Source organism: Jaculus jaculus, chromosome 7 (assembly GCF_020740685.1).
Source record: "Jaculus jaculus isolate mJacJac1 chromosome 7, mJacJac1.mat.Y.cur, whole genome shotgun sequence".
NCBI lineage: Eukaryota > Metazoa > Chordata > Mammalia > Rodentia > Dipodidae > Jaculus > Jaculus jaculus.
Genome location: NC_059108.1, coordinates 39171775 through 39198631, shown reverse-complemented (window position 1 = coordinate 39198631; position 26857 = coordinate 39171775). Strand labels below are relative to the sequence as shown.

Here is a 26857-nt window from a genome sequence, read left to right as displayed (position 1 = left end):
TTTATATTAAGTATTTTATACTTATTAAAAATTAAAAGCCAGGCATGGTGGCACACACCTTTAATCCCAGCACTCGAGAGGCAGAGGTAGGAGGATCACCGTGAGTTTGAGGCTACCCTGAGACTCCATAGTGAATTCCAGGTCAGCCTGGGCTAGAGTAAAACCCTACCTCAAAAAAAATAAAAAATAAAAAATAAAAAAGTATTATGATCATGGCATATTGTCTATATGTATGAAGGAGACTGTCAATATAAAGTTAAAAAATAGCTTTACAAGGCACTTTGGGTCAGGAAAGATGGCTCAGCATTTAAAGGCACCTGCTTACAAAGCCTGGTGACCCTGGGTCAATTCCCCAGTACCCCCATAATGTCAGATGTGGTGGTGCACACATTTAATCCCAGCATTTTGGAGGCAGAGGTAGGAAGATCACTATGAGTTCAAGGCCACCCTGAGACTACATAGTGAATTCCAGATCAGTCTGAGCTACAATGAGACCCTACCTCAAAAAAAAAAAAAAATTTTATAAAACTTAAAAGGAAATGTCTGCTTACAGTGGAAAGAGAGAAAGCCTGGGACACACATTCATTCTTCTTCTTCCTTCCCTCCCTCCCTTGTTAAAAAAAAAAAAAAAAAGGAACTAAATTGAGGCTGGCAAGATGGCTTAGCAGTTAAGACACTTACCTGCAAACCCAGGTGAAATTCCCCAGGACCCATGTAAGCCAGACGCACAAGATGGTGCATGTGTTAGTTCTTTGCAGCTATTGGAGGCCCTGGTGTGCCCATTGTCTGTCTGTCTGTCTCTCAAATAAATAATTTTTTTAAAAGCTGGGCATGTTGACGCACGCCTTTAATCCCACCACTTGAGAGGCAGAGGTAGAAGGATCACCTTGAGTTCAAGGCCAACCTGAGACTACATAGTGAATTCCAGGTCATCCTGGACTAGGGTGAGACCCTACCTCAACCTCCCCTCCCCCAACACACATACAAAAAATAGGGAGTTGACTCTGGGCCGCATAAGCACCTGCATAGTCATTCACTTTACAGGACACACAGAACATGCTGTGTCCATGTCTGTGTGCCATGTAAGGTTTTCAAGTGAAAGAAAAGCTATGCAGCCATTAGCGACAATGGGAAGAGATTCACCATCTCCACTGTATTAAGCAATGACCCTTTCCTAATTTAGAATTCTCTAATCTTCCTACAAACTATGTCACTCACATCACATATTTAGATAGCACTACAGAAATATACAACACTGTCTATGTGATTTGCTATGGAGTGAAGCACAGTGAAATGTCCCAGGAAGAATAAATGATCTTAATCTTTGTAAGAAAATCTAGTAACATTCTTTCTCTAAGCATCAAATTTTTACAATCATTGACTCTATCAAAGATTATCTCTAAGCACTTAACTAAAATTTCATTTGAATGGTTTTGATTAAATAACTAAAATGCAGCTTTCATATCTGTGATTTTAAAGTCTGAAAATTCATGCATCCAAGTAGTTCAAGCACATAGCCTATACACCTGGCAAACTGAAATCAGATTTCACTGTTTGCCTTCCTGTGCTAAGCACTGCAACTGTGGCCGCCCCTTACCTCTTCTCCATTCCTATTTGAATGCAGACTCAGTAAGGCAGAGATTGCGATAACAATAGTGCTCCAGCCCCAGGAAAAGTACACAGCACTCGGTCTTAGTACATGAATACTGGGCACAATGCCTAAGTCATTCGCTCAACACTAAGTTTATGTTCCCTTTGTGTTTAATCTTATATAATCAACTAGCCGATGTGCTCTTTATACACAGAAACCTCCTGTCATTTTCCTGTATGCTTGGTGCCTTCAAGAAATATTCTCTCAACAGGGAATGGAGTCAGCAATCTCTAATTCTGTCAGTGTGCTAATATTATTCAGCTACTAAAATGTTCAATTATGTAAGTAAAAATTAATTCATTTTAACTTAAAACAGATACAGAGGAAATGTGAGAGAAATGTTAAATGTGGCAGAAAGTATAACAATTTTAAGGCTTATTTAATATAAATAAATTAGAGCTTTAAAAATTAATTTCAGTAGGGATAGCTATTTCTTTCAAGAGTGTATTTAAAATATCTCTTTAAAAGGTTAAGTCCAGAAAGCTACACTACAAAACAGAATCCTCACATGTAATACTACCTTAACAAAAGCAGGGCTCTATTAGTTTTCTCAAAAAGATTAAATAGCCAGGCGTGGTGGCTCAAGCCTTTAATCCCAGCACTTGGGAGGCCGAGATAGGAGGATCACTGTGAGTTCAAGGCCACCCTGAGATGACAGAGTTAATTCCAGGTCAGCCTGGATCAGAGTGAGACCCTACCTCGAAAAACCAAAAAAAAAAAAAAAAAAAAAAGATTAAGTAAGCCAAGCATGGTGGTACACGCCTTTCATGCCAGCACTTGGGAGGCTGAGATAGGAGGATCACAGTGAGTGTGAGGCCAGCCTAAGACTACATAGTGAATTCCAGACCAACCTGGGCCAGAGCAAGACCCTATCTTGAAAAAACAACAAAATATTAAATAGACATTGTTCTCCATCAAAGTGTATCTAATGGGAAAACTACAATTCTGCAAAGTCTAATCACAAGTTATGTTGTTAGTGTTTTAAAGCCTGATATGGTGGGACATTCCTATAATACTAGCACTCAGGAGGGACAGGTAGGAGAATTACTCCAACTTCAAAGCCAGCGTGGTCTACATGATGAAACTCAGCAAAAATAAATACACACCAGGCGCGGTGGCGCACACCACTTCCCAGCACTCAGGAGGCAGAGGTAGGAGGATTGCCATGAGCTTGAGGCCAACCTGAGACTACATAGTGAATTCCAGGTCAGCCTAGACTAGAATAAGATCCTACCTCAAAATACAAAAATAAATAAATACACACAAACTTCCACAAAGTATTATGAGACTACTGAGTCAAATAAATGAGAACCAAGTAAGCTACGTTCAATAGGAAATCTCCCACTTACCCTGTGATTTTATGTCCATGGTCACATATGGAAAACTCCCAAGGACAGCCATAACCTCCTCATACTTTTCATCTTCAAGGAAATGGAGTAGACTATGACGATCTGATTCTTTTAAACTAACCAAATCCTGGATAGTTTTAATTTTGTACTGAATAAAATAAGAAAGAAAACAAATCCCTAATTCATAAGTTTTCATTTAAAAAAGCAACGATTGGCATATTGACCAAAATAAAAACACTTCTCAATCTCTCTCTGTCTCTCTCCCTCTATTCCCACTTCTCTGCCCCCAGCACCAGGTACTGGGTCTAGGGCCTCATGAATGCCAGCTAAGCATTCTACCACACCAACTTTTTTTTTTTTTTTTTTTTTTTGGTTTTTCAAGGTAGGGTCTCACTCTATCTCAGGCTGACCTGGAATTCATCTATAGTCTTAGGGCGGCCTTGAACTCACAGCAATCCTCCTACCTCTGCCTCTCAAGTGCTGGGATTAAAGGTGTGTGCCACCACGCCTGGCCTTACCAACTTACTTTTTTTTGAACACTTAATTTTTTTTCTTCATGCTCAATCAATGAGCAATCAGCCAATCTTTAAGTCAAGAATGAAATGACTGAAAAGTGTAGAATGGACTTTTACATGGTACATGTATTTTTTGTAATATGTGGTATAAAATGTTAATTGCTAAAATTCACTGGACCCAAAATAGTATTACAGTAGTAAAATATCTGCCTAAATATGAAGTTTAATGAATCACTTGAGAGTTTTTAAATTTTACAACTAAGTCAAAGCAATTTACATTAACCATTTCTAGAAATTTTTATTCATACCACCTCTGTGACACAGCAAACTGCTAAAATTAGACTTTAAAGTAACAAACAATCACCTTTTTATGATTAGAAACTCTTCTAAGATTGTCCTCTTCAATGTGAGGGAGCTGCAGAAGGGGGGACTTAAACTGCTGAAGGCCTTGAACAGCCATCTGGGAAAGCTTCATGCAGTTTTCTAAGGATGCCAAAGTTGGAGCACGAAACTCCCTTTCTTAGAAAGAATAGGAAATAAAAGAAACAACAGGACTGGAGTTTTTACATGGTCAAGAACACCCAATTCATCACAAAACAAATTAATATTCTCAACACTCCAAATTACATGATCACAGTACTGACCTCTTTAAAAGCTACTGGAAAGGACTAAAGAGATTGCTTGGCAGTTAAAGGCACCTGCTTGCAAACCCTAGTGGACCAGAGTTGAATACTCTCCAGTACCCACATAAAGTCAGATGTACAAAGTGGTATATGCAACTGGAGTTCGTTTGTAGTGGCAAGAGGCCCTGGCGTATCCATTCTCTGTTTCTCTCTCTCTCTCCCTCTCTCAAATAAATAAATAAAAATATTTTTAAAACATTATTTAAAAAATAGCTACTGGAAAGCTGGACGTGGTGGTGCACACCTTTAACCCCAGCACTTAGGAGGCAAAGGGAAGAGGATTGCCATGAGTTTAAAGTCACCCTGAGGGCTGGAGAGATGGCTTAGTGGTTAAGCGCTTGCCTGTGAAGCCTAAGGACCCCGGTTCGAGGCTCGGTTCCCCAGGTCCCACGCTAGCCAGATGCACAAGGGGGCGCATGCGTCTGGAGTTCGTTTGCAGAGGCTGGAAGCCCTGGCGCACCCATTCTCTCTCTCTCCCTCTATCTGTCTTTCTCTCTGTGTCTGTCGCTCTCAAATAAATAAATTAATTAATTAAAAAAAAATAAAGTCACCCTGAGACTACATAATGAATTCCAGGCCAGCCTGGGCTAGAGTGAAACCTTACCTCAAAAAAAACCAAAAAAAAAAAAAAAAAGCTACTGGAGGAAAGGTTAAATACACAAACTTAGTCAAATGTGTATTATTAAATTTAAAACCTTTTAATCAACTCTAATAATGTTAAAGTAACAGAATACCAGTACTATGGTTTATTTTTAAAACAATCTTGCCAGGAGTGGTGGCGCACACCTATAAGCCCAGCATTTAGGTAACCAAGGCAAAAGGATGGTGAGTTCAAGGGAAGCCTGGGCTACATAGTTGCAACCCTATCTCAAGGGTCTCAAACAAAAAACAAATAAAGGCTGGAGAGATGGCTTACTGGTTAAGGCACTTGCCTGCAAAGCTTAAGGACCAAGGTTCAAGTCCCTAGTACCCACATAAGCCAGATGCATATGGTGGCACATGTGTCTGGAATTCATTTGCAGTGGCTAGAAGCCCTGATACGCCCACATGCATTCATTCATTCTCTCTCTCTCTCCACCTTTTTATCTCTCCCAAATAAATAATTTAAAAAAAAAACTACAAAGATTTAAACCAGGCATGAGGGTGCACATCTGTAACGCAGGTACTTGGAAGCTAAGGCAGAAGGATTTTGAGTTCAAGGCCAGCTTGGTGCATATAGCAAGACTCTATCTTTAAAAACATTTTTTTTTCAGTAACAATAAACTACTAGCTATTATTATAAGTATCCTGAGCATAGAGTCACCTTGCCAAGAACTAAAATCACCCACAATGCCAGGCAAGGTGGCACACGCCTTTAATCCCAGCACTCACGAGGCTGAGGTAGGAGGACTGCTGTGAGTTCGAGGCCAGTCTAGACTACATAGTGAATTCCAAGTCAGCCTGAGCTAGAGGGAGACCTTACCTCAGAAAACCAAATACATAAATAAGTAAAATAAAATCACCCACAACAAACTATAAACACTGTCTCCCTTTTTATGGATCTTTTTGTATTAATGACCAAAACTCTGATTTTCCTTCCATACAAATACTACACATCAGGGCAGGACAGATGACTTAGCTGCTAAGATGCTTGCCTACAAAGCCAAAGGACCCAGGTTCAATTCTCCAGAACCCACATAAGCCAGATGCACAAGGTGGCGCATGCACCTGAAGACTGTTTGCAGGTGCTGGAAGGCCCGGCATACCCATTCTCTCTCTCTCTCTCTATCTGTCTCCCTCTCCCCTCTCCCTCTTTCTTTCTCTCTTAAATAAATAAAAATAATAAAAAGTTATACATCAACACATCAGTTAGAGAATTATTAAAAAACACATTGATCAAACAGAATAATTTGCCAAAGGACCCCAGTTTGATTCCCCAGGACCCATATAAGCCAAATGCTCAAGGTGCTGCTTGCATCTGGAGCTTGTTTGCAGAGGCTGAAATCCCTGGCATGCCCATTCTCTCTCTCTAATAAATAAATTTTAAAAAAAATTGAGAAGGTGAACCCTGAGACTCCATAGTGAATTATAGGTCAGCATAGGCTAGAGTGAGACCCTACCTTGAAAAACCAAAAAAAAAAAAAAAAAAAAAAGAATTTTATATATATACTGAGAAGGCAAGGCTAGCCTGGAGGCCAGAATGAGACCCTACCTCAAAAAAGCCGTAGGTATGTATGTATCTATTTGTTGAGAGAAAATATTGTAAATCATTACAAACAATAAAACAAAAAATGAGAAAATTCACAAGCAAATTAAGAAAGTTAGCTGGGCATGATAGTGCATGTCTTTAATCCCAGCACTCAGGAGGCAGAGGTAGAAGATCACTGTGAGTTTGAAGCAGCCTGAGACTATGTAGTGAATTCCAGGTCAGCCTAAATTACAGTGAGACCCCAACTCAAAAAACAAAAAAAAAATAAATAAATTAAGAAAGCTGATTAAACTGGTAGACAGAATTGCAATTTATTACCCATAAATCTTCAAACTAGGAAGTATAGTCTGCACATGCTTGGAAGAAAAGGAGAAATAATGACATGAATCACATTCCCCCTCACCTTCACGGCTCCGAGCCATTATTATTAGCTGGCAGATTACATTAACCATTTCTTGAAGCAGAGCAGGGCATTTTTTCAGCATAAACTGCTGATCTGCAAAAATAAGAAGAACCCTGAAACAAATCATTCATCCTAATTTTATGGTTAAAGCACCTCTATCACTTGAAGCCAACATTAATGCAAAATTATTGGCCCACAAATATTTCACATGATCTCAGAATTCTATTGGCTAAAGTGATATTTCTCAATCATACAGTCAAAAATCAGTCAGAAAACCACCACTCACTTTAGATGGGTCAAAGCCAAAGTTTTAATATTATGGTATTAGTTAATCTCTATTTTCATTAAAATAATCCTAAAGTCTCTTCTAATCTTGCAATCTTTGAAAACTAAGAGTTTTGTTCTTGTACTTATGAGTATGTCAAAGCAGCTCCAGGGATAATACCTAAACTGCTCCTTCATTCCATCATCAGAATCTTTCCTATCACCAAAATACCAAACACAAAGTGGTCTTGCTTTCTGGACTAGACTAGAGATTACAGGATGTGAAAGTGGTAAGATTTCATTCAGGAGGCTGGTGAAATGGCTTAACAGTTAAGGTGTTTGCCTGTGAGGCCTAAGGACCCCAGTTCGATTCCCCAGGACCCATGTAAGCCAGATGCACAAGGGAGCACATGCATCTGGAGTTTGTCTGCAATGGCTAAAGGCCTGGTACACCCATCCTCTCTTTCTCTCTATCTGCCTCTCTCTCAAATAAATTTTTTTTTTTAAGATTTCATTCAGAAAGAATTTTTTTATTTTTTATTCTGAGGCAGGGTCTCATTCTATCCTAGGTGACCTAGAATTTAATCTATAGTACAGGCTGGCCTCAAACTCAGTGATCCTCTTACCTCAGCCTCCAAGTGCTAGGATTAAAGGCAGTGTCACCACACCCAGTAAATGTTTCTTTTCTATGGCAAAAACCAGTTGAAATAACACCAGTAAAAATTAAATGACACTCAAAAATGGCCTCCCTGGAAACACTGTTGTTCCTCTGCAACTGTGCTCACAGAATGGGTGTCTTCAAGTGCTTCTTAAGCTCTAAGTAAATAGCACAGATACTGCAAGTGGCTGCTAGTGAAGAGCAGGAGCGTTCTAAGGCCACACCACTCTGACGGCACCTGGACTGTCTGAGGAGAAAGGCGCTTGACGCGGGGTGGAGGGGAAAGTAGAGGTATGTGCCACTAAGCCCACTTCTGTACTTCCAACATCTTACAATTATTTTTTACAAAGCCATTAGAAGGGCTGGGGAAATGGTTTAGTGCATAAAGCACCTGCAAGCATAAGGAGCTGAGTTCAGATCCCTAGAGCCCATGTAAAGCCAGATATAGTATGTGTCTACAGTCCTAGTGTACCATGACAAGATGGGAGAAGGGACAGAAGACTGCTCAGAATACACAGTGAACAACAGACCCTGACTCAAGGTGGAAGGCAAGGACTGACATCCAAGGCTGTCCTTTGATATACACACACACATGCACAGCATGGCAACTGCATGCTTGTACTCACACAGGAGCACGTGCACACACATGCACATACACATACACACAGCTATTGGGAGTCTGGTAAGGAGGTGCATGCCCATAATTCCAGCACTCAGAAGGCTTAAGGCAGGTGGATGGAAAGCAAGGCTAGCCTTGGATGCATAGGCAGACTCTGTCTAAAAAAACAAAACATCATTAGGAACTTCTTTTTCTAATCTGTAATTAACTAAACATTTCTTATACAGACTTCTGTCATCTTGAAATAATAAATTAAAACATCTCATTTAGACCTTCCAACTATCTGCAAAGTAATTATATACAGTATGTATTTTTTAAAAGTCCTTGAGCAATTAATTGATTGAACAAAAGAGAACATCTACTAAACACTGGATCACACAAGGTCTTAATTAAATTTGTTGCCTTGGCCCCTTCCATTAAAAGCCTGTAGATAATAGAATCACAAATACCTTCTTCAAGGGTCTCAGGAATTTTCATTCGAGCAAGATGAGAGAGCAAAAGAACTCTGGCCTTTAGGCTGTACGGGCACGTCAGTGGAGGCTCATTCTTCTTTAAATTTATGCTGCCAATTTCTCTGATTAGCTAAAACAAATACAAAAATCACTCAAAAATATATAAAGTGTTCACTCTGATATTTAACTGCCCATCAGGGAATTTGAAAGATCAGCCTAACCTGGGGTATTAAAACATTATCTGTGGGTCTGCTTGTGGCATCTTTATTATACTGAGGATCAAACTCAGACGCTCCAGCCAAAACCATGATAAGACCTATGGAAAGAAAAGAAATAATACTAAGACAACAAAATAGAAAGACAAACTTGAAAGAGGAAAGTCCTCAGAAGAGGAGAGGTGGGGAAGAGGGCCAAATGAGAATAGCACGATTAAATTACTGTATGTTCACATATTAAAGTTTTCAAAAAGAAATAGAAAGGTGCCGGGTGTGGAAATGCACACCTTTAATTCCAGCACGTAGGAGAATCACAGTGGGTTCAAGGTTGGCCTGAGACTACCAAGTGAGTTCCGGGTCAGCCTGGGCTAGAATGAGATCCTACCTGGAAACATCTCAAATAAATACATATATATGTGCGTGTGTGTATAAAGATAAATTTGCCGGAAGTGATGGTACATGCCTTTTGATCCCAGAACTTGGGAGGCAGAGGTACAAAGACTGCAGCGAGTTCAAGGTAAGCTTGAGACTACATAGAGAACTCCAGGTAAACCTGGGCTACTGTGGGTCCCTACCTTGTTAAAAAAAAAAAAAAAGATCAATTTCCATATCAATTTCTCTTCCTGGGATACATTCTTAATCCTCAAGTAAAGCACTTTTCTAAGGTAGCACAATGCTAAAAGTTATCTGAATTGCATTGTAAGTACTGGTTTCTCCCATTAAAAAAACTTCATTTTTAAAATGCACACAATTATTACCTATCCCAAGTAAGTAGAAGTGTACATCAAGTTAACAGAATTAGATATATTAAAATCACTTAAACAGCGTCAGTTTTTAGACCTAAGCTTGTGTTCTATGGAAGCCTGCTACATAGAGCATGAATATTCTATGTGATGCTAATAACTATAACATGTAAAAAAAAAAAAAAAGGTCTCATAATACATAAGTAAGGTTGGAAATAATGGGTCACAAAGAATTAAAGGATTCTTTACTCCTTCAGTCCATCCTTGTGTAAATGAAAATGCACTATAATTTCCAGAAAATTTTGAAAACTTGAAGCGTTTTGTGGACATACACATAGTTCACAACCACATATATTAGCCTAAAAGCTCTATAAGGGCTGGCACCAGAGTCAATCTCGCCATACACTGTATTTACAACAGCAGAAATCACATACAACTATGCAAACAAGGTGGGCCCACGAGAAGTTCAAGTGCACAGACCTGATCTTGCTCAGCACCTTGCTTAATGACCTGGAACAGTACTCTTCAGCTCTCTCTGTAAGTCCACTTCTTCAGATGCGCCTGACACAGCAGGCGGTATATGCGTGACCTGCACTACCATCTCCAAATGCTTTCTCAAAATGACTCCTGACACAGCTGAAGTAATGAAGGGCGTGCAACTAAGTCCGCCAGTTAATTATGTAGGCTAAGTACCACCCTCAGAAATCAAGATGAGAGGCAATGGGCTGTAGAGAGAACTCAGCAGTTAAGGCACCTGCACACAAAGCCAGAGGACCCAGGTTCAACTCCCCTGGGCCCACCTAAGCCATATGCACAAGGTAGCACATGCATCTGGAGTTCGTTTGCAGCGGCCAGAGGCCCTGGCACACCCATTCTCACTTTCTCGATGTGCCACCCCTCTCTCTTTCCCTCATAAATAAATAAATAAAGCTGGGCCTGGTGGTGTACCTTTAATCCCAGCACATGGGAGGCAGAAATAGGATAATCGCCTTGAGTTGAAGGCCAGCCTGAGACTACTACCAAGTGAATTCCAGGTCAGCCTGGGCTAGAGTGAGACCCTACTTCTAAAAAACAAAACAAACAAACAAACCCCCCCCCCAAAAAATTAAATAAATAAATAAAAATTTAAAATATATTTGAAGGGCTGGCAAGATGGCTTAGTGGTTAAGGTAGTTGTCTGCAAAGCCAAAGGACCCAGGTTGGATTCCCCAGGGCCAACATGGGCCAGATGCACAGGTGGCACACATGTCTGGAGTTCAATTGCAGTGGCAAGTGGCCATAGTGCACTCTCTACCTTTCTCTCACAAATAAAACTAAGATAGTTTAAAAAAAATAGGGGCTGGAGGGGTGGCTTAGCAGTGAAGGTGCTTGCCTGCACAGCCAAAGAACCCAGGTTCGATTCCCCAAGACCCACATAGACCAGAGGCACATGTATCTGAAGTTCATTTGCAGCAGCCAAAAGCCTTGGCATGTCATCCTCTCACTCTCTTCTCTCTACTTCTCTCAAGTAAATAAAACAAATTTTAGGGCTGGAGGGATGGCTTAGCAATTAAGGCATTTGCCTGCAAAGCCAAAGGACACAGGTTCGATTCCCCAGGACCCACTTTAGCCAGGTGCACCAAGGGGCACATGCGTCTGTGGCTGAAGGCCCTGGAGTGCCCAGTCTCTCCCTCCCTCTCTCTCTCTTTCTCTGTGTCAAATAAATAAATAAAAATAAAATATTTTAAAAACTAATAAATTTTAAAAAATAAAAATAAGAAAATAAGTCAGGCAAGCCAGGCATGGTGGCACACGCCTTTAATCCTAGCACTCGGCAGGCAGAGTTAGGAGGATCACCATAAGTTTGAGGCCAGCCTGAGATCCTACCTCAAAAAAAACAACAAAAAAAAAAACAAAAAAAAAAAAACCAATCAGGCATAGTGCAGTTGCACACCTTTAATCCCAGCACTTGGGAGGCAGAGATAGGAAGAAAAAACAAAATAAATAAATAGATATATGCGTGTGTGCATGCGTGTGTGTGTGTGTATACACACACACATACATACACACACACATATTTTTTAATGAACAAAAATGATCACATAGCCAAATTAAAAATATATTTAAATAAATATCACTGGACATAGTAGTGCATGCCTTTAATCCCACCACCTGGGAGGCTGTGGTAGAAGGATCACCGTGAGTTCAAGACCACCCTGAGACTGCACAGTAAATTCCATGACAGCCTGGGATAGAGTGAAACCCTACCTTGAACAACCAAAAAAAAAAAAAAAAGATGTTCATAAGGGCATACATTTCTATATTAATATTTCAATTTCAATCACACAGCATACATGAGCTACAGAGATGGCTCAGGAGTTAAGGGCGCTTGCTTGAAAAGTCTGAAGGCCTGGGTTCAATTCCCCAGAACCCGTGAGAAGCCAGATGCTCCAAGTGGCATATACATCTGGAGTTCATTTGCAGTGGTAAGAGGCCCTGACAACCCATTCTCTATCTATCTGTTGTCTATCTATCTGACCCTCTCTGCTTGCAAATAAATAAATATGAGAAAAGAATATGTACATGTAAGAGAATATTAATACTTATTCTTATTGCATATATTCATTGTACATACTGACGTGTGTTATAAAGGTATTTTCATTCAAGTACCCTGTGTACTTTGAACATACTCATCTCTTCCCTTTGCACTAGTTCTCTCCTTTTTCTAGGTAGAACTAGTACCACTTCTCCTTCAGGTCATCTACCTACAATCTATTGATCGATCAATTGATCTATCTATAACTTAAACGTATGTATAAAATCTAGGGTCTACATGTTAAGAGAAAGCATATAATATTCATCTGAGCTTGGCTTATTTCATGTTATATAATAAGTTCTGCCCACTTTTTTTTCTTCCAGGTAGATTCTCACTCTAGCACAGGCTGATCTGGAATTTACTATGTAGTCGCAAGCTAGCCTTGAACTCATGGTGATCCTCCTACCTGTACCTCCCGAGTGCTGGGATTAAAGGTATGTACCATCACACCTAGCTGCTTCTGTCCATTTTTCTACAACTGACACAACTTTTTTTTTTTTTTTTTTTTTTTGCTTTCTGAGGTAGGGTCTCTAGCTCAAGCTGACCTGGAATTCACTATGTAGTCTCAGGGTGGTCTCTAACTCACAGCGATCCTCCTACCTCTGCTTCCCAAGTGCTGGGATTCAATTTCTTTTCTACTATGGGTGAATCTAGGATTGCTGAGGTTGCATCAGTCAGCAAAGCACTTGCCAGCATGAAGACCTAAGTTTGGATCCCCAGACCCATGTAAACGCCTGGCATGGCAGCATGGCAGCATGCCCCTGTAGTCTCAGAGTTAGGGAGGTTAAGACAAGGCAAATCCTCAGGGTAAGCTGGCTTGCTAGATTAGCCAAATCAATGAGCCCTGGGTTCAGTGAGACCTTCTCTCAATAAATAAGGTAGAGAGTGATCAAGAAAGATACCCAATATCACTTCAGGCCTTGACACACAAATGAATATGTGCATGTGTGCATACGCATACACACACACATATACACACAGATTGGTTTTTGTACCACATTTTTCTATTTGTCTGTTGACAGGTATCTAGGCTAATTACGTAACATGTATGTGAATAATGTCACAATAACCATGGACATGCAGGTATCACTATGGTATGCTCAGACTCCTCTGAGCATATTCCCAGGAGTGGTACAAAGAGCAGAATCATATGGCAGTTGTATTTTTAGGATGCTTGAAGAACCTCTACACTGATTTACAGAAGCTGGACTAACTCACGTTCCTAGAAGTAGTGTCTAAGGGTTCAGTCCCCACTCCTGCATCTTTTGACAGCTTTTGTTTCTTTTTCTTCTTCTTCTTCTTCTTTTTTTTTTTTTTTTTTTGTTTGCTTTTTCAAGGTAGGATCTCGCTCTTGCCCACATGGACATGGAACTCACTCTGTAGCCCCAAGGTTGGCCTTGAACTCACAGCAACCCTACTATTTCAGCCTGCTAAGTGCTAGAATTAAAAGCATGCACCACAACTCCTTTTTGTTTTTTTAATGACAATCATTCTGACAATAAGTTGGAAACTAAATATACTTTTAAAATAAATAGATAGATAGATTGATGTTTTTTTTCTCATTTGGGAGAAGAGAGAATGGGTTGGTGTCAGGGTCCCTTGTCCCTGCAAATGAACTCCAGACATATGGCTTTATATGGGTACTGGTGAACTGAACCCAGGGCCATCAGGCTTTGCAATCAACTGCCTTAATGCCTGAGACATCTTCCATCCCAAGTATTACATTTATGTTTACATTTGTATTTAAATAGATATAGAAAGATATAGGTACATATTATGCTTTTGAGACAAGAGTCTGCTGTGTAGATCAGGCTGACCTTGAATTCCTGATCCTCTTGCCTCTGCTTCATACATGTTGGGATTACACAATGCCTGGGTTTTTTTGGTTTTTATTTGGGGTGGGGGGTTGAGGTAGGGTCTCACTCTAGCCCAGACCTGAAATTCGCTATGGAGTCTCAGGGTGGCCTCGAACTCCCGGCAATCCTCCTATCTCTGCCTCCCGAGTGCTGGGATTAAAGGCGTGTACCACCACGCCCGGCTAATGCCTGGGTTTTTTTAATCATTTTATTTATTTATTATTTTATTTGAAAGAGTGAGAAAAAGTATAAGTGTGTCAAGACTTCCAGGCTCTGGAAATGAACTCCAGTCACATGGGACACTTTGTGCATATGGTTACACATAGGCACTAGGAAGCTGGACCTGGGCCATTAGGCTTTGCAAACAAATACCTTTAATTGCTGAGCCATGTCTCCAGTCCCGATTTATCTTTAATTGATATCTGTACAGGGTTAGAGACAAGCACTTAATTTCATTCTTTTACATGTGGATTATTGTTTCCAGCACCATTTGTTGAAGAGGTGGGTTTTTTTAATTTAGCATTTTTGTCAAAAATCATATGGCTATAAGCATATGGTATGTAATGTGTCCCCTACTCTGTTCTACTGGTTTCCATGTCGTTTTGTGTCATTACCATCCTGTTTTTGTTACTATGGCCCTGAGATATAATCTAGAATCAAGTATTATAATACCTCTAGCATTATTCTTTTGGTTCAGAACTGCTCTGGAAATTTGTGCTCTTCTGTACTTTCCTATCAATTTTAGGATCACGTTTTGTATTTCTATGAACAATGTCATTGGAATTTTAAAAAATATTTTATTAGGAAGCCATGCATGGTGGCACACACTTTTAATCCCAGCACTTGGGAGGCAGAAGTAGGATCACCGTGAGTTCAAGGCTACCTTGAGACTATATAGTGAATTACAGGTCAGCTTGAGCTAGAATGAGACTGTACCTCAAAAACAAAAACAAAACAAAACAAAAAAATTATTAGGGCTGGAGAAATGGTTTAGCAGCTAAAGTACTTGCCTGCAAAGCCAAGTACCCAGGTTCAATTCCCAAGGACCCACATAAGCACATGCACAAGGTGGCCCATACGTCTGGAGTTTGTAGTGGTTGGAGGCCCTGGAGCTCCCATTCTCTCTCTCCCCCGCCCCATCTTTCTCTCTATCAAGTAAATAAATGAAATATTTAAGTCTTTTATCATTTATTTTCAAGCTGTGAGATTTTTAAGAAAGAGTGTGCTGGAGACATTGCTCAGTGGTTAAGGCACTTGCCTACAGAACCCTAATGAGCTGGGTTTAATTACCCAGTACCCATGTAAAGCCAGATGTACAAAGGGGCACATGTATCTGGAGTTCATTTGCAGTGGCTAGAGGCCCTGCTGCACCTATATTCATTTTCTCTTTCTCTCAACTTGCAAATAAATAAAAAAATATTTTTAAAAGAAAAGCAGGGAGGGAACGGGCATGCCAGGGTCTCTTGCCACTGCAATTGAACTTCAGATACACGGGCTACTTTGTTCATATGGCTTTCGATGGGAACTGGGGAATCAAACCGAAGCTGTCAGGCTTTGCCAACAAGCACCTTTAACTGCTGAGCCATCTCTCCAGTCCCTCATTGGAACTCTTATGAGCATTATAGAATTTGTAAAACATTTTTGGTGATACAGCTATTTTCATGATATTATTTCTGCTGAAATTTATCTGTGCATATATGGCCCTAAGTCATATAATCCTGAGCAGACTCTCTCTTTCTCATTACTAGGAAAGTGAACTTAGCAAGTACCAAATATTGAAAAGCCAATTTCGGCTTTAGAACAAAAATGCAGGGGCTGGAGAAACGATGCAGCAATTAAAGATACTTGCTTACAAACCCTGTCTGACTGGGTTCCGTTTCCTCACCACCAATATAAAATTGGAACAGCATTCATTTGCAGCATCAAGAGACCACACACACACACAAATACATCTTAAAAATTAAAGAAAAATGGCTAGGTATGGGGGCACACACCTTAAATCCCAACACTCGGGAGTCAGAGGTAGGAAGATCACTGTGAGTTCAAAGCCAGCCTAAGACTACATAGTGAATTCCAGGCCACCCTGGACTAGAGTAAGATCCTATCTGGAAAAACCAAAACTACCTTTAAAAAAAAGTTAAAAAGGAATAAAAATGCATTCTCCAGTAAAAATAATTTAAAATGAGGGTTTTTTTTTTTGTTTTTAAGTAGCTGAGATATAGAGCTCTGAGAGCACTTATGGAAGGCCCTACATAGATTTAATTTAAAAAGTCTGATTCTGCAATTACCAGTTTGAAAATAAAGGTCATTTTATAAATTTAGATTTATGAGATCAGAAGTATTAAGGATGTGGCTGATTTTTTATTTCTCACATGGAAAATTATTAAATTAGACCCTGGAAATGAACTATTTTAGCAATGTTCTTTTAATACACCAACGGCCTCTATTTTTATTGCATTTAATACAGTATACTACTCTGTTTTAGCAGTGCTTTCATCTGTTATTAACTGTGTATCCTTGGGCATGTTAACTCATGTGACTCAGGTTCCTCATCTATAAAAATATTTTAAAACAGCATTTACAGCCGGGAGCAGTGGCGCATGCCTTTAATCCCAGCACTTGGGAGGCAGAGATAGGAGGATCACCGTGAGTTCAAGGCCACCCTGCAACTACATAGTGAATTCCAGGTCAGCCTGGGCCAGAGTGAGACCCTACCTCAAAAAAAAAAAAAAAAAAAGCGCATTTACTTATGAGGCACAGCATAAATAAGATGATACACAGATATTCATTACATCCTGGCTTACAACCAGTAATAAATTCAGCTAATAATATTACTATACTTGCATATATGAAGCTCTAACATGGAATTTTTGTTAGAGAGTAATTGGGAATAATGTAAATTCAAATAAAAAAATAAGATTAAGGGACTAAAAAGAGGGCCCAGCAGTTAAGGTGCTTGCCTGCAAAGCCTAACCAGCAGGGTTTGATTTCCCAGTACCCAAGTAAGCCAGATGCACAAGGTGGCACATGCGTCTGGAGTTTATTTGTGGTGGCTAGAGGTCCTGCCATGCCCACACGATCCAAATAAGTGGCTCAGAAAATAATGTAATAAATAATAGTTACCTAAGTTTACTTACGTTTCATATCCATATTTCGAGTTTTATAAACAAAGTACGTATAAATCTGTGTAGTGCGTATCAGAATCTGGTCTCCACTATAACGTATTGACCGATACCACCAAGAGCCCTAAACACAAATAAAATTGAAAAAGAAATAAAGCATGAAAAAGTAATAAATGTCTGAAACAGACTTATAGCCAAGTCTCCTAAATGTTCATAAGCCAATCAAGTATTTCAGTTTTAGAGCAAACGCCTTTGTTATGTTAATTCAGATGACTTAGTTATAGCAAATACTTCTACAACCTGAAGCCAAAATACCCCACGTCATTATACAGCCATCACTAAGACTTATGTTTCAGATGAAAATTGTTCAAAAAAAATAAGAATAAAACCTTCAGGGCTAGAGCAGGCTTAGCGTGGTGGCACATGCCTTTAATCCCAGCACTCGGGAGGCAGAGGTAGGAGGATTGCCATGAGTTCAAGGCCACCCTGAGATGACAGAGTTAATTCCAGGTCAGCTTGGACCAGAGTAAGACCCTATCTCAAAGAACAACAACAACAAAAAAAATCAGATATCAGAGAATCACTCCCATTCACAATTGCATCAAAATAAATAAATAAATAAAGTACCTTGGAATAGACCTAACCAAGGAAGTAAAGAATCTCTACAATGAGAACTTTAAAACACTCAAGCGAGAAATTGCAGAAGACAATAGAAAGTGGAGAAACATCACTTGTTCCTGGATTGGAAGAATCAATATTGTGAAAATGGCAATCTTACCAAAAGCAATCTATACATTTAATGCAATCCCTTATCAAAATTCCTAAGGCATTCATCATGGAAATAGAAAAAACAATCCAAAAATTCATTTGGAATCACAAAAAACTTTGAATATCTAAAATAATACTGAGCAACAAAAATAAGGCTGGTGGTATCACCATACCTGATTTTAACCTGTACTACAGAGCCATAGAACAAAAACAGCGTGGTACTGGCACAAAAACAGACATGTAGATCAGTGGAACAGAATAGAGGACCCAGATGTAAGTCCAGGTAGCTATAGCCACCTGATACTCGATAAAAGTGCCAAAAATACTCATTGGAGAAGAGACAGCCTCTTCAGCAAATGGTGTTGGGAAAACTGGATATATATCTGTAAAAGGATGAAAACAGATTCTTCTCTCTCGCCATGCACAATAATTAAGTCCAAATGGATTAAAGACCTGAAACTCTGAAACTGCTAGAGGAAAAAGTAGGGGAAACCCTTCAACATATTGGTCTTGGCAAAGACTTTCAGAATACAAAATGGGAAAAAAATCTTCGCCAGCTATATATCCAACAGAGGATTAATATCTGGGATATACAAAGAACTCAAAAAGTTAAATAATAAGGAATCAAACAAGCCAATCAAAAATGGGCTATGGAGCTAAATAGAGCATTCTCAAAGGAAGAAATACGAATGGCATATAAGAATCTAAAAAAATGTTCTACATCACTAGTCATCAGGGAAATGCAGATTAAAACTACACTGAGATTCTATCTCACTCCTGTCAGATTGGCTACCATCATGAAAACAAATGATCATTAATGTTGGCAGGGATGTGGGAAAAGAGGAACCCTTCTACACTGCTGGTGGGAATGCAATCTGATCCAGCCATTGTGGAAATCAGTGTGGAGGTTCCTAAAACAGCTAAAGATTGGTCTACCATATGACCCAGCTATAGCACTCCTAGGCATATATCCTAAGGACTCATCTCATTTCCTTAGAAGTATATGCTCAACCATGTTTATTGCTGCTCAATTTATAATAGCTGGGAAATGGAACCAGCCTAGATGTCCCTCAACTGATGAGTGGATAATGAAGATGTGGCACATTTATACAATGGAGTTCTACTCAGCAGTAAAGAAAAATGAAGCTATGAAATTTGCAGAAAGATGGATGGATCTGGAAAGGATTATACTAAGTGAGGTAACCCAGGCCCAGAAAGCCAAACGCCACATGTTCTCCCTCATATATGGATCCTAGCTACAGATGATTGGGCTTCTGTGTGAGAAGGAAAATACTTAGTAGCAGAGGCCAATAAGTTTAAAAGGAGATATAAAAGGAAGAGAAAGGAAGGGAAGAGGGTACTTAATAGGTTGGTATTGTAGATATGTAAATACAATGATTGAGATTTGGAGGTAATATGATGGAGAATGGAATTTCAAAGGGGAAAGTGCAGGGGGGAGAGGGAGGATATTACCATGGGATATTTTTTATAATCATGGAAAATGTTAATAAAAATTGTGAAAAGATGGGCTGGAGAGATGGCTTAGCAGTTAAGCGCTTGCCTGTGAAGCCTAAGGACCCCGGTTCGAGGCTCGGTTCCCCAGGTCCCACGTTAGCCAGATGCACAAGGGGGCGCACGCGTCTGGAGTTCGTTTGCAGAGGCTGGAAGCCCTGGCGCGCCCATTCTCTCTCTCTCCCTCTACCTGTCTTTCTCTCTGTGTCTGTCGCTCTCAAATAAATAAATAAAAATTAAAAAAAAAATTGTGAAAAGAAAAAGAAATCTGTAAAAGTATAGTTATGTGGCCAGGCATGGTGGCACACCCAGCACTCAGGAGGCAGAGGTAGGAGGATTCCTGTGACTTTAAAGCCACCCTGAGACTATATAGTGAATTCCAGGTCAGCCTGGGGTAGAGACCCTACCTCAAGAAAACAAACAAACAAAGTCATGTACAAGATTCTTAATTCAAGTATCAATGGATTATATGCTAATAATTAAAATATCTACCCCCACCCCCCACAAGAGTCACAACTTACCACAACGACTGGCAGGATAACCATAAATGCCAATCCATACACAAGTAAAACCTAGAATTGAAAAGAGACAGACAGCCTTCATCCGGTAAACCACAGCAATGTCAGCTTATAATGAAGGAGTAAAAAGGACCTGGCATGGATTATCTCATATGCTCCATCTTCTCAAACTCTACTATGAGGGTAACATTACTACTTTTCTTTTGTGGACAGCACAGCTGTAGCTTGTCCCAGGGTCATGTAGCTAACGGTCTTGCTAGATTCCAATCCTAGAGCTCATATCCACTATCACAAATCACCCTGTCATTTTTCTGTTCACTGATAAAATGCAGTTAACTAAAAAATGTTTCATTAAAGTTGGGTGTGGTGGCAAACGCCTTTAATCCCAGCACTCAGGAGGTAGAGGTAGGAGGATTGCTGTGAGTTGGAGGCCACCCTGAGACTCCATAGTGAATTCCAGGTCAGCCTGGGCTAGAGTGAGACCCTACCTCAAAAAACCAAAAAAAAAAGGGGGGGGATTTCTTAGGCCAGGCATGGTGGTGCATGCCTTTAATCCCAATGCTCAGGAAGCAGAGATAGGAGGATTTTGAGTTCAAGGCTATTCTGAGACTACATAGTGAATTCCAGGTCAGCCTAGGCCTGAGTGAGACTCCACCTCGAAAAGCAAAAAAAAATTTTAAGTTTTATTAATTTTATCAAGTACTTCATACATTCACACCTTCAAAATAATGCTTTAAAATAAATGGTATGAGCCCCGCATGGTAGGGCACACCTTTATTCCCAGCACTCAGGAAACAAAGGTAGGAAGATTGTCGTGAGTTCAAGGCCACCCTAAGACTACATAATGAATTCTAGGTCAGCCCAGGCTAGAATAAAATCCTACCTCAAAAAATTCAAATAATAAAAATAAATTTAAAAAATGCTATAAGCCCATGGACAAAATAGTTGCTATGTTTATCAAGGTGCCACTTCATGATTTTTGTTTGGTAGTAGCTTGTATCTATTGGTTTTTCTCTTACTGCTTAATGTTAAGTCTATTTATTTAGCTACCTATCTCTTTATTATTCACACAGTAACCATAAGAATGATAAGTATACTTATATACAACTGCTAACCCATGAAGACATTCAGTTTTAATGTCATAAAATAACCACAGTCAAAACAAATTACACGGTATGGATTTTGCTTTTTTGACATAGGGTCTTACTCCTAGCTCAGGCTGATCTGGAATTCTGTAGCCCAAGCTGATTTTTAACTCATGATGATCCTCCCTCAGCCTCTGGAGTGCTGGAATTGTAGGTGTCAAGCCACAACGCTCAGCTGGATTTTGTTTATTTCCATGAAATTTCAAGTAGGGAATCATCTTTTGTTAAACAATATGCTTAGACAATTCCTGATGCTTGAGAGTTGCAGCAATTACCTCTGAAGTCTGTGAATTCCTAACATTTACTTCAATCACCTTAACTAGGTTAGCTTGATAGAGATGAAAAGGATAAATTAAATTCTGAATAGTCTATCCTTACACAAATGTGGCTACCATAAAAACTACTGGTTCCCCAAACCAAAAGGCCCTATTCACAAGTATCATTAAAAGTGAGCAAAATTTTAAGGTTTCAAAATTACATTTAGAGTATACTACCAAAAATTAGGATATTAATTGGAACTAATTATTTCCTGTTATATAAAAGCAGCTTTCAAAATACACTAACATTAAAAATAGTATGCCAGCCTGGCATGGTGGTGCATGCCTTTTTAATCCTAGCACTCGGGAGGCAGAGGTAGGAGAATCACCTTGAGTTCAAGGCCACCCTGAGCATTGTCAATTTCAGGTCAACCTGAGCTAGGCAAGAACTTACCTTGGAAAACAACAACAACAACAACAACAACAAAGGATACCAATATTTTCTTTATAATAGTGTTATTACACTATTACACCACAATGCATAGTAGAGTAACATGCCAAAACATCACAATGTATGTTTTTAAATGCACTCACCAAAATTGAATTTTTCTGATCAACTATCCAAGCTGGCAAGGCAATTCCAAAGCTTGTGGCTGAAATAGAAAGAATACTAGTTTTTAGAGAGTTACTACTTCCAATTTTATTTATTTGCACCTCAAAATTATGCCCTTCTTCTACTCTCACCACTCCCGAAAAAAACTTTGAGAAATATTATAAAGATACTCATTACACAAAGCTAAGAAATATAGCCAGGCCCAGTGGTGCATGCCTATGATCCCAGCACTTTGGAGGCAAGAGGATCTCCACTGAGTCTAAGGACAATATGGGATACAAAGTGAGACACTGTCAAATATACACATGAATAACCAAGTAAGTAAGTTAAGAAATACAGTATGAAAGAGGGGCTGGGGAGGTGGTTCAGTGGCTAAAGGCATTTGCTTGCCAAGCCTACGGGCCTGGCAATTTCCTAGCCACCCATGTAAAGCCAAACATGTATTTATATGTAGCAGCAACAGAACATGGTGCGCACACACATGTGCACACACAAATAAGTAGTCTGGATCCGACTATTTAGAATTAGGATTAAGGGACAGCCTGCCTCAAAAAACAAACAAAAATTCATAAAAACACTATGAAAATGAAAAAAAAAAAATCAATAAAGAAAAATGACTTAGTGAAACATGATGTTTAATGCTTTTAATCCCAATACTCAGGAGCCTAAAATAGGAGGAATGCCATGAGCTCAAGGTCAGCCTAGGCTAGAGTAAGAGCCTGAATAAAAAATTAAAAATTAAAAAAAAATTAAAAATACAAAACAAAAAAATTTTTTTTTTTTTTTGGTTTTTCAAGGTAGGGTTTCATCCTAGCCCAGGCTTACCTGGAATTCACTATGGAGACTCAGGGTAGCCTCAAACTCAGGGCAATCCTCCTACCTCTGCCTCCCGAGTGCTGGGATTTAAGGCATGCACCACCACGCCCAGCAATAACAGATTTTTGAAACATAATTTTTGCCAGGCATGGTGGCACACGCCTTTAATCCCAGCACTAAGGAGTAGGAGAATCATTGTGTGTTCAAGGCCAGCCTGAAGCTATGCAGTGAATGACAAGTCAGCCTGAGCTATAGTGAGACCAACCTCAAAAAAAAAAAAATATATATATATATATATTCTACAAACAGAAAGTGATTAATAATTATTATATATATAATTAATATAATTAATAATATATATTATCTACAAACAGAAAGTGATTAATAATATTGCTCTTCTCACTGAATCAATCATCTATCTATGACTTATGTTTCAAAGTAGTTTTTAGAAAACAAAATTTAAAAAAAGAAGCTTGACTTATATGTTTAACTCCTTGAGGTTTTAACTTTCATACCCATAAATTAAGAAAATCAATAAAAAAATCAATAAACCTTTCAATCTAACATTTTCATAACATGACATTGCCAATATTTTATCATCACTGCACCTTGAGGCCCATCTGGGTTTCCAAATTCTTCCCAATTTTTCCGTGACTCTTCATCTGTTAAACTAGCATGAAAAGAAATGTTGCAAAATGAGAACGTCTTATCTTAAAAATAAGTACTCACAGAGAACTCCATTAACAAACCAACTTACTTCTTTTGTATTATTATTAGAGAGAGAAAAGCAGATAGAGAATGGGGCCACCAGGGCCACCAGCCACTGCGAACAAACTCCAGATGCTTGTGCCACCTTATGCATCTGGCTTACGTGGGTACTAGAGAAAAAAACCTGAGTTATTAGGCTTTGCAGGTGAGTGCCTTAACTGCTAAGCTATCTCTCCAGCCCAAACCAAATTCTTAAAAGACACAAGTTTAAAGAATCAAGAAAAGTCTCTCTGAAGTTAGAAGGGAGGGAGGGGGTGGGTGGGTGTGAAGACGCTATATCTGAGCTGGAGAGATGGCTTAGCAGTTAAAGGTGCTTACTTGCAAAGCCTCGTGGCTCAGGTTCAATTCTCCAGTATCCATGACCTGATGAACAAAGTGGCACATGCATCTGGAATTTGTTTACAGTGATAGGAGGCCCTGATACACTCATACTCACTCTTTTTGTCTGCCTCTTTCTCTCTGGCTCTATCCCTCTTCAAATAAATAAATAAATAAATAAAACGTTTTTTGAAAGGCTGTTAATTAATTAACAGAAAATTCTACAAAGTCTTGGACTTTGAAATGAATTCCTGGTTAGCTCAAGTTTAGCTAGCTCAAGAGAGATGAAATTTAAAGACTACTACATTGTTTAAGAATGTAAGAAAGATTTTCAGTGACTGGTATGTTTCTTTATAGTCTAAAAATGTGTGATTAGAAACAACTCTGCCCAACATAGCCCAGTGAAGCCATGAAACCCCTCAACAATATTTTCCAAAATTTCTGCAGTTATTATTAATCTCATCTTCATTATCATTAATAATAATAAACTTCTTTTTCAAGGTAGAGTCTCACTGCAGCCCAGGCGGACTTGGAATTCACTATGTAGTCTTAGGGTGGCCTCAAACTCACATGGATCCTCCACCTCGACCTCCCAAGTGCTGAGATTAAAGGCATGTGCTACCATAGCCAGCTATGATAAACTTTTTTAAATGAGGTTAATATATAATGATAGCCTAACATTTAACATAGGCTCTCAAAGAAATGAATACCACTGATAAAATCCCACAGCTGTAGCAAAAAGTCTCTGATCCAAAGGCAAGAGACAGTAAAACAAAGAAATAACTCCTAAACACCAGCTTCCCAGGCCAGGGAGCCTAAAAGCAATAGGATATAGAATGTTTTTTAATACCTACACAGAAATGTAACCTCTGGCTTGAACAATAGGTCAAGACACAGAATCAAAATGACTTAATTCCAGATTTTAAAAGCACTAAAAGAAAAAATACCTTCAAGAACTTTACAATGTCGTTAAAGGCAAGGCAAGACCATTATCAATGACAGCATTACTGTAGACCAACTGGTAACAATTCTGTTCATATACAAATCTATTATTAGCCATATTTATGTAGCAATGAACTGCTACAATACCTTCAGATTTTGCAAAATAAAGTACAGCTCACATCATAAAAACACTCCTGGTTTTGCAACCTGAACACATACATACAACCTCATCATATGTGACATGAATTAATTCTTAAAACATCAAACATGGGCTGGAGAGATGTTTCAGAGGTTGAGGCACTTGCCTGTAAAGCCTAATGACCTGAATTTGAGTCCCCAGATCTCACATAAAACCAAATGCACAGAGTGACACATACACTTGGAGCCTGTCTGCAGCGGTTACAGGCCCTGGTACATCCATTGTATACCCTACCTTGAAAAAAACAAAACAAAGAACAAAACAAACCATCAAACACCATGCTGCATATCAAATTCAAGGAATTGGCAACTCTTTTAAAAGTCAATTAAGAAAGCATATTTTAGAATGTGAGGGCGATCTGCCTGCGACGTCACCCCATTGATCACCAGGGTTGATTCGACTGATCTGGCTGGCTAGGCGGGTGTCCCCTTCCTCCCTCACTGCTCCATGTGCCTCCCTTCCAAAGCTATGTGCTCTGTCGAAGAGGATAGCCCAGTGTAGTGGTGTATACCTTTAATCCCAGCACTTGGAAGGCAGAGGCAGGAGGATCGCTGTGAGTTTGAGGCCAGCCTGAGACTACATTGTGAATTCCAGCCTGGGGTAAAATGAGACCTTACCTTGAAAAATCAGAAAAAAGAAAGAAAGGAGGGAGGGAGGGAGGGGGGAGAGGAAGGGAGGGAAGGAAGGGAGGGAAGGAAGGGAGGAAGGAAGGGAGGGAAGAAAAGAAAGTCAGTCAGTCAGTCTGGCATAGTGGTGCATGCCCTTAATCCCAGCACTTGGAAGGCAGAGGCAGGAGGATCGCTGTGAGTTTGAGGCTAGCCTGAGACTACATAGAGAATTCCAGGTCAGCCTGAGTTAGAGACCTTACCTTGAAAAACCAAAAAGAAAGAAGGGAGGAAGGGAGGGAAAGAGGAAAGTAAAGGAAAGTAAAGAGGGGAGGAGAGGAGAGGGGAGGGGAGGGGAGGGGAGGGGAGGAGAAGGAAGGAGAGGGGAGGGGAGGGGAGGGGAGGGGAGGGGAGGGGAGGGGAGGGGAGGGGAGGGGAGGGGGAGGAGGAGGAGGAGAGGAGGGGAGGAGGAGGAGGGGAGGGGAGGAGGAGGAGAGGAAGAGGAGAGGGCGAGGGCGAGGGCGAGGAAAGGGAAAGGGGAAAGGGGAAAGGGGAAAGGGGAAAGGGGAAAGGGGAAAGGGGAAAGGGGAAAGGGGAAAGGAAAGGAAGCAGATTTTGTCAGGTATGATGGCACATGCCTTTAATCCTATCATTCAAGAGGCAGAGATAGCAGAATCACTGTGAGTTCAAGGTCCCCCTGAGACTACATAGTGAGTGAATTCTAGGTCAGCCTGGGCTAGAGCAAGACCCTACCTCAAATAAATAAATAATAAAAGCAGAGGTTTTTTTTGCAACTGATGTGTCAGTAAAATATTCCTAAGAGTTAATGTAACTTTCTGCTAATTTTTCACACTACCAAATTGGCATCTATAATGCCAAAATGTGAGGCCAATTGTTAGTCTGTTGCTAGGCTATGCTCCTAAGTCCTGACCATGACAGTGAAGCGTGGGAATATATTTCCTCTTTTACTTAGAAGCTTAAAAAATAGCTTAATTAGCCATATAAGCCAAATTCACATGGTAAAAACACTCTACAACTTATCAACTCTGAGTTACCTAAGATTTAATTCAATTGCCACTTAATGCTGCTGAGTAGGTCCATAA

The 26857-nt window shown here is 39.8% G+C and overlaps 1 protein-coding gene across 1 annotated transcript in view; it reads right to left on the bottom strand.

Moving 5' to 3' along the window:
* The window catches only part of Sec63 (SEC63 homolog, protein translocation regulator), a 78227-nt gene that overhangs the window by 17660 nt on the left and 33710 nt on the right, over window positions 1-26857 (bottom strand). The window contains exons 5-13 of the mRNA XM_004660611.2: window positions 23531-23592; window positions 22088-22146; window positions 20095-20145; window positions 17309-17417; window positions 9004-9098; window positions 8780-8912; window positions 6790-6882; window positions 3880-4034; window positions 3001-3148 (exon numbers count right to left, since the gene is read on the bottom strand). Of these exons, the coding sequence (XP_004660668.1) occupies window positions 3001-3148; window positions 3880-4034; window positions 6790-6882; window positions 8780-8912; window positions 9004-9098; window positions 17309-17417; window positions 20095-20145; window positions 22088-22146; window positions 23531-23592 (905 nt within the window). The remainder of the gene's footprint in view (window positions 1-3000; window positions 3149-3879; window positions 4035-6789; window positions 6883-8779; window positions 8913-9003; window positions 9099-17308; window positions 17418-20094; window positions 20146-22087; window positions 22147-23530; window positions 23593-26857) is intronic.